Source organism: Pundamilia nyererei, unplaced genomic scaffold (assembly GCF_000239375.1).
Source record: "Pundamilia nyererei isolate P.nyererei 1_Seehausen unplaced genomic scaffold, PunNye1.0 scaffold00043, whole genome shotgun sequence".
Classification (NCBI taxonomy): domain Eukaryota; kingdom Metazoa; phylum Chordata; class Actinopteri; order Cichliformes; family Cichlidae; genus Pundamilia; species Pundamilia nyererei.
Genome location: NW_005187444.1, coordinates 1,140,793 through 1,149,553, shown reverse-complemented (window position 1 = coordinate 1,149,553; position 8,761 = coordinate 1,140,793). Strand labels below are relative to the sequence as shown.

The 8,761-nt window shown below is 40.0% G+C and overlaps 1 protein-coding gene across 2 annotated transcripts in view; it reads left to right on the top strand.

Annotated features, from left to right (window-relative positions):
• The window catches only part of snx33 (sorting nexin 33), a 26,621-nt gene that overhangs the window by 3,281 nt on the left and 14,579 nt on the right, over positions 1-8,761 (top strand). The window contains exon 2 of one of the 2 annotated variants that reach the window (XM_005731417.1): positions 1,827-2,047. The exons of the other annotated variant lie outside the window; for it this stretch is intronic. Coding sequence (XP_005731474.1) covers positions 1,827-1,921 — 95 coding nt within the window. The 3' untranslated portion in view covers positions 1,922-2,047. Of the gene's footprint in view, positions 1-1,826; positions 2,048-8,761 lie in introns of those variants that run through there. 2 annotated transcript variants of the gene reach the window in all.

The window sequence follows — 8,761 nt, the reverse complement described above, 5'->3', positions numbered from 1 at the left end:
ACACACACACACACACACACACACACACACACACACACACACACACACACACACACACACTTTTTTTAATCTCTTAGTTAAGACATTGAATTGATATAACGCTTTCCCTAGCCTACCCTAACCATCAAAAATGAACGCCTAACCCTCAACCGTCGTTGTAATTTACCAGTCTTCAGGAATAGTTCTCCAGACTTCTTGAAGCATATTCAAAACAGTTCTTTGCATGTTGCCTACCTTTTGCTCTCAAACTACTTCAGTATAGCTGAGGTGTGTTTAGTGTGTTTGGGATTGTTGACATGCTGAAAAATGAATTAATTGCTAATTAGATGCTTTTAAATGGCGACTCAAACTCTAATGGTCCTTTGGTGTGTTTGCATTTCCTTTGGATTTGACAAGATACCTAACACCACTGGCTAAAACACGGCTACAAACCATTACAGAGCCTCTGCCGTGTTTTACAGATGGCTCTCTATTATGTCTCTCTCTTTAATCAGAGATTTCAAATCTGGTTTCATCCCTCCATAAAACCTGTTCCCACGGACTTTCAGTTCAGTTCTAATTTGGCATACCTTTGCTTTTTCTCAATGTGTTCCTTCCTTAAAAATGGTTGGTGCACATACTATTTTTTTCACAGTACTGTATGCACTAGTATATAGTTTTTAGTATATTATTGCTTCTGTTTGAAAATGTGAAATACACATTACCCTTTGCACAAGTTTTCAAAAACGATGCAGTTGGATATTAGCATAGAAGTGTGCAACGAGTACATTTATTGACCTGAAATCATGAAACGCACCATTGTTTTGTAACTGTGCTGCTCCTTATTTGCATATGCAATTTTCTGTTTGAGATGCCTAATTTTCTTAATCCTACATGGAGTTCTGGTAAACTTGGAGCTTGTAAAGTTTTACGCCCAAGCAGAGCACAGATAAATCAGCATTCTGTGTCAGCTCTCAAATAAACAACACATCAACCGATTGGAGTTTGTTCAGAAGGAAGGAAGGGGCTGCTGCCAGTGAGGAAGGAGGAACGCTGTTGGTAAATGTTATTATCTCCCTTCAAACAGCTGGTGCGTATTATCGCAGAGGTCATTCGTGTTACAATACAGCTAGTTACACGAAAGCACTCCACCCAGGAACAAAAGAGAAAATGTGAGCCATCTGATTGAAATTAAAGGGCCAGTCCACCAAGACCCCCCCAAAAAACAAACAAACAAACAAACAAAAAAACCACGGGGAATCTTTCAACCTCAGAGTATCAGGTCATGCAGATGGTTTCAGTGTTATGTATTGAGATTGGTCGGCCTCTGATATTGAAATGTATAATCCATTCACCTCCACTATATGACATTATAGTAAACAGAATAAATAGAAGATAACCGTGTTTACCCCAAAGAATCAAAGTTGTTAGGCCTGGCGTTCATTTGCTCTTTTGATACTATAAGTTCATGTGTAATACCTGAATGGGGGTGATTGACCATTTCAGGTAAGATGTTTTTGTTTAGCACTCAACATTAAGCCTGGATTATTTAAACCACACTGTTTCCAACAGATTCAGATTTTATTTGTGTTTGTGGCATCCGTGCATACCCATGTGTGTTCATCTACGTATGTACAGCTCCTGCAGGGTGAAGGCTTGCCTAAGTTTTTAAATAATACCTTTTGAAAAGGCAAATAATATCACTAAACACTACATGACAATAATGAAACAATATAATGCTGCTTCTTTAGTGAGACTCTTGCGGAACAAATGCCAGTGTTACCATCCTGTTCTACAGCTGTAGATGCAGTAGTAAGTAGTACAGTAGTTCCTCTACTCTTTTGCAGGATCATTGAGCTCGTGTAGCAGCACATGTGCCAGTTCCCTAATGGGTAAAGTTCCTCTCCAGCTTTCAGCAGACCTTCGACTACCAGACATCTGAGTATGCACACTCAGGGGATAGGATCCTCTCTGTAGAAGGAGCTAATTTATAACATGACCACTACAACAGAAATCTGGCAACCAGCTTGCCTGTAGGCCGGGGCTAGCTGGTCAGCAGCGACTAACTTTTCAAAATAAAAGCGAGGAGCCTGTCGACTCGCAAATGGATTGTGGGTAGGTGTCGCTGACAAACAAAATTATATGTTAAAATTATTTGCCTTGTATCCTTGGGCTGCTGCTGCTGATATAACTGGGCTGCCCACCCCAGTAAAGTCTGCATGTGAGGAAACACTGATGTAATAAAAGCATGATGTTGGAATCTACATAAAAAGTTTGATTTGGCAGCAGTGTCTACAAATAGTTCTCACCCCAACCAGGAGGTGATAAATACTGTAGGAAACTGTATTTTGTTCAGGCAGAGACCCTTTTTCCTCTGCTGAGTCTTCCCTGTCGGTCCACATAACTCCCCTTGATATGACTTGTGTTCTGCTGAACCAGATACAGCTGTGGCAACAGTCGGAACACAGAGATCTGAGGTCGACCTTTTCCGGTACACTCCTCCTTCATCCCTTATGGCTTTTTCTTTATTCCCTGCCTGCCTTCGCTGAGGTCTACAGGAGCTGATTTTTAACTGTGATCCATGTCAGGATGTGAACTCCAGGAATTTTAACTGGTGGTGGGCAAGCGAGCCGCGCAGGTTGTGTGAGGTTTTGGGCAGTGTCAGGAAAATCTGAGGGTGTGCTCCATTTGTGTTTTCATCCAAATTGAACAGACATTCACTTTTGGTTTCTGCCTTGAAATCGGTCTGCAGCCAAAGCTGCCGCACATGCTTCAACTATGTTTCGCTATTCTCTTTACATCTTTTTCTCCTTGTCCCACATCTGCCCATATCAGAACTCTTTGACTGGGAAGTTTCCTTGGCTTAGATACAAGAGAAGGTAAATCTATCCTGGTTTCAAATGCTTGATCTCCTAACGGTGCATACGCTGTGCTTTGAACATCTGCCAAAACAAATCCCTTAGTTAGACCTTGATCTCATTTGAATACAATTGAAAGTCTTGATGTGAAGAGTAAATAACATTGCATTGTTGGACAATAAAGACCTTCTGAGGGTTTTGTGTGAGGCGGATCTAAGCACTCCCAGCTACAGTTGGGATGCCTTTTACAATCACTTGTTTGTTAGTCATCCTGGCCTCTGAAATTCACTTCGCTCCTTCACTTTGAATGATTGGAGTCATTGCGCTCCCTCAGCGTTCATCAGGTCTTAAATATTACATGTGTGATTTATTTATTTATTTTTTTGTCCAGTGTCTGTGAGAATTTGGGTAGAGATCATGTTCTGTAGATTCTGTACCTGGCGACAATCACTGCACTGATCTTACACAAAAGCCAGCTCTTCAGGGGTTGAATACGTATAAAAAGAAAACACAATAGAGTGAAACCAACGCGCTCCACAGCGAGGGTATCGGACCAGATGATCTGGTCACATGTTGTGTAAGATGAGATCAGGGGTGTTGGCTCTGCATGAAATCGGGATCTGCATCACCCGAGAATGACATGTAGAGCAAAGTAAGGCCACGATCACCGTTTAGTTGTAAAACTAAGCTGTTCAGTTTGTATTTTTATTTATTTATTTTTTAAAGGAGTGGACTTTTTGTCTTTTTGCTACTTTAGCAGCTGCTTGTAGTTGGATAAAACCTGTGATCCACACCACATCATTATGCAGTTTGAGAATGAACTAGCTACCCTGGGACACCTTTAGCAGGCCAGACTTTTAATATGGACAAGAGGTTAGTTGTCCTCCATATGGCAACGCATAACAAAACCACATGCAGGCTCTTGCATGTGCATTTTTGAATAAAAAGATATTTTGTTTTCCAGCTCTGGGGAAATGTGTGTGCCAAATGCCCTGTTGATTTGAGCAGATAATACACAGCCATCTATCTTTTAGTTCTAGTACTTATAAGACAACCACACAGCTCTTTGGTTATTTTCCGAAGACTTGACCAGGAGCGCGTATGGCGTTAATATGATCTGACAAATCTGTCGAGGATTAACGTTCCATATGTTGGTGAAAGTCCAAAGCCAAAGGCAGCGTTTTCTGCAGGTGCACAAACAGCAGTTTGTGCAATTAGCCTTGCATTTCGTTAGCATAGAGTGGACAAGTTATGGCAGTTGTAATTTGGCCGATTATAGTTCCCTTTTCTGACTGTAGTGACTCTGGAGAGCAAAGGTGTTTTGCTGCTGTTGGCTCACTCATAAATCTTGACAAAGGCTAGCGCCTTGGCTTCACACACAGCTTATCCACATGCTTCTGCATTCCTGTCTGTGCTGGCCCAGTGCAATGTTGTTTCACACTAAAGGAGATCACAGATGTCTCAGAGTCCTCAGTTTTTACCAGTGCCGCCTCCTTTCTTCTCTCAGAAAAGCACAAATTCTGTAGCCTTAGTCTAAAAAAAAAAAAAGGCACGAGTTACAAGTAAAATGAGCTTATATGGAAAAAATTGGCACAGTGTTTAACAGTACACAGCGTTTAACAGTACACAGCGTGACCGCTAACCGTGAGCGTAATGGCAATAAAGTTTGAGACCTCTCTGTCAAAAAGTGATAATTATGCTTTAAAGATATTCCATAATTCAGAATACCAAAGAGGGTGTGCTAGCGAGGCTGGCTTCTCAAGTTTAAACTTGGCGTGTTAGTGTGTAGCTACAAAGGCTGAGTCTTCTGCTTCGGCACATTGATCAGCATAAGTTTACTGCAAATGTGCCATAATCAAGTTTCAACTTGGCAGGCAGACACTAGTGTTAGAGTTATAAATTTAGAGTAAATGTTAATTACGACTGATCTAGAAATTGCACCAGTCGAATATCCCAGTAAGACTGGCCAGTGTCCCAGCGTGCACTCTACCAAGACACTGAAAAGCTCACCTAGATGCAACCATTTTATTGGCATCTGTACTTTTCCTGCTGTGGCACATGGAAAACGACACAACTGGTCACACTGTGAAGCATGGGTAAGAGCCGATTGAATTGTAGAGCTATAACATATGTTCAGTGTTTTCTGTTTTAATTTATTTATTTATTTTAAAGTCTGGTAAACTGTTGATGGTGCTGGGCAAGTTGCACAGGAACTGTAACGATACTTTCCCCCCCTCCTTAGTCGTAAGTTTTAATATTTGCTTATTTCTCTGTTTATGACCAGTTCCACTTCACTGGAGTAATAATTTACCCCACAAGCGGAGTCAACTTTTAGTCCAACTTCCACCCTTTAGACCTGGCAGGCAGAAAAACTTCCTCATGTCTACTTCACTTAATTTTAGTTAAGTGAATTTAGTTCCCGTTGCTTAGCCAGAGTGTGCACATTGGTGGTAGCCTCACTATTAGCCTGTGTTGTTTATAACTTACTGCTGCTCTGCCATATCAGAGAGGGATAAATAAATGTTTTATTATTGCAACAGCTTAAACTTGAAAATAGGATGACAGTGTTCTTTATAGGGTTTCAAACTGGAAACAACCCATATGGAAAATAAATAGTAAAAACTTATATGATTTACTCATGAAAGTGGCCACTTTCTCATTACTTTCATATATTGTTTTAGTAAGTATCCAAAGTTTCATTATATAATTTTTCAAGGGATCTTATATGTGTTTTCACTCTTGTATGCTTTTCATACAAGTTTCACACAAGACAGATACAAACTTTATAAGATTTATATATATCTTTTCCATATGGGAAGGGGTGGCCCACTGTTATGTTGGCTAGCGTGAAATTGGCTTACTGTTCCCATTTACTATTTTTAATAAACTAAGAACAAGACGAAGGTTTTTATTTAATACTGGGGCTTTTCCATAGCATATTGTCAAGGATAACTGGTATACATTTTACTGTGATGTCACTGTATAGCTTTTTTTTTTTTATTAAAAAAATACAAAAAATTATGCAAGCCCAGAAATGTTTGACATTGAGAGCTGTGTGTCATCCTCCAATAATGATTTAGTAAAACTGGAACTACTTTAACAATCTCCAGCACATCGCAATGCTTTCCAAAATATGCAAGAAAACTGTCCCCGCTAAAGGTGGAAATACCAAACATGTTTAACCGCTTGAGTCATAAAACATATAAACATATTGTAGAGTACAATGAGGCTTTGATGGAAGAGTTGCTAGCAGTTAAGATGTATGACCCAAAAGCACACAAGTAACTCAACCGACATTGGCTGAAAGACTAGCTAGTACTCTAGCTAGTACTGTTGCTAGCAGCTAATGATATATGACCCAAAAGCACACAACCAAGCTTGGCTTGATGACTAGCTAGAGCACTAGCTAGTTGCTCTCCAAATAGAAGAGCAAATAGAGTATTGTGTGTAATATTGTTTAATATTTAATGTGTAATATTGGGTGTCAGAAATATCATTATCACACATTTCTGTGATATTTTTTTTAGGCTTCTACCCGGTGCTGTTTTTACCTGTTCATCTGATATCACCTGTGTCCATAAATCTAGTTAGGCTGAGTCATTGTTTGCACTGCTGTATCTGAAGCAGGCTAAACATGATTCGGTGCTCCCACTGGCAAATATAACCAATACTTTCTCTTCATGCTGGAAGTGCCCAATGACTCTCTGTGTCTCCTTCCTCTCCCTTTCTTTTTGCAGAGTTACCCATTTATGAATTTATCAAGCACTGCTATTCTGTTTGTACCACTGCCTAACCAGTGGTTACATTACAGAGGAGAGAGCACGCTACAACTCGAGTGGAACATGCAACTGTACAAAAATCTAAATTATACTGTATCTTTTTCCAAATTGTAACTTTTTTCCAAAAACTCCTGAAAATTAGAGCTACTTGGTAGCAACGATCCTTTAATCAAAGCCTTGAGTGCTCACTACTCTAAGCGAGCACTTAAGGCACTTTTTAATAAAAGTCATTCTCCCAGTCACACACACATTCATACTGTGCTTCATTCTTTGACTTTGTGAACTTCCTAACTGTTATGAACACATTCCACTATGATGGATGTCTCAGAGACATTTTAGGGTTCAGTATCTTGCCCAAGGTCACTTTGACATGGAGACCTTAGGAGCTGGGGATTGAAATGCGGATTAGATGGCCAGCTCTGCCTCTGCCTGCCTGTCCTGGCTGCTTGGGTGGCTCACCTTGCCCTCTAAAAGCTCTGGTCTGTCTGTGTCTCTATCTCGGTATGTAAAATTAATCTGAAATAATAAATGTGATGTTTTAGGGTCTCTATGTGTTCGCAACAAACTCTTACTCAGTGTAGGTTGCATTCTGCTTTCTTGCCTTTATTTTGCTTGCATTGTCATGAATAAATGGAAACTAAAAGCCATTGCCATCTGTATTTGTTCATAGTTTGGCTGTTCTTGGAATAAGATACATCAGTTAGCTTGGAGAATGGTGTTTTTGCCCCGTCTATAAAGCTGCATTACAATATCTACATCCAATCCAGCTAAAGTACAGCTGACGTGCCACTAACTAACATGTAATCCTCTTTTTCTTCTTTATCTTTCTGTCTTTTATACACGTTTTTAGTTCAAAGGTGTCATTCTTCATATAAGTCTCTTAATTTTCTGCTCCACTAATAGAGATCGGAAATTCCGTCAGCCCAAGTTAACTCGTCTAGATCTAGGTATTGGTTTGCCAATGTATTTTATTAGCCTACTGTTACTGTTTCAGTATACTCCACTTGGGAGAAAAACGAAAGGAAAAATGATTGACAAATGTTATAGCTTTATACTGTTTTACCTGATATCCTTCTACTTATGTGCACTAATTATGGATGACAGTAGGCTTCATTCTTTGATGATTTGGTCATTCTCTTACAGGCTGTCAAGTGGGAGATAAACTCCCTTTGTCTGTCTATTTCTCTGTTGTGACTCGTTGTGTTTGCAGAGACACACCTAGGCCAACGCACATCTATGGCGCTAACACGTCTTGAGTGCACAGTCTTGCTGTGCGTTACATTTCACAACAGACACCTGCTTTGACCTCATTCTCCAAATATCAGCCAAAGTTCATGTGTGAAATCTACTACTGCATGTATGACAACAAAAGTATACAATCTGTGGCTTATTATATTGATTTCTTTTTCACATTCTGCAACTGATTACAACTTCGGGTGCTGGGGTGGCTGCAGCTCAGGAGGTAGAGCAGGTTGGTGGTTCAGCCTACGTCCACACTAATGCGTTTTTGTTTGAAAACGCATCGTTTTCTCTCCGTTTTGGCCTCCCATCCACACTGAGATGGCGTTTTTCCCAAGGGAAAACGCAGTGTTTTGAAAACACTCTCGAAAATGCATACATTTCAAAACGGAGCTTTCCCGTCGCAGTGTGGACACTCGAAAACGCAGACTTTCGAAAACGCATTTTAGTCATGTGATGCAGTCATGTGACCAATTAAAGATAGCTGGGGGCATTATACAGCAGTTGTTTTGTTTGCTCTCAATTTTGACAGCCATATTACAGATTAATATCAGTTTTGTACATGCTCCAGATAGCTTTTCTTCAAATTATTTAATTCTCACTTGCTTTTGCAACTTTGTACTTCTGTGTTACTCGCAGCAACAACTCCACCTCATTGTTAGTCCATTTAAAAAAACTCGGTGCTTTTCTTCGACCTTTTGCCGCCACATTTCAATGAGTAAAGTAAATAAAGTAAATTTCGGCCTATTCAATGTGGACTTACAACTCTGTGAAAACGACTGAAAACGCTAGTGTGGTGGACGCAGAGGGTTTTCAGACTAAAATGCCGTTTTCAAATCTATCCAGGCTAGTGTGGATGTAGATACATCTATCAGAGTGTGAACATGCGTGAATGTTTGCCATAAA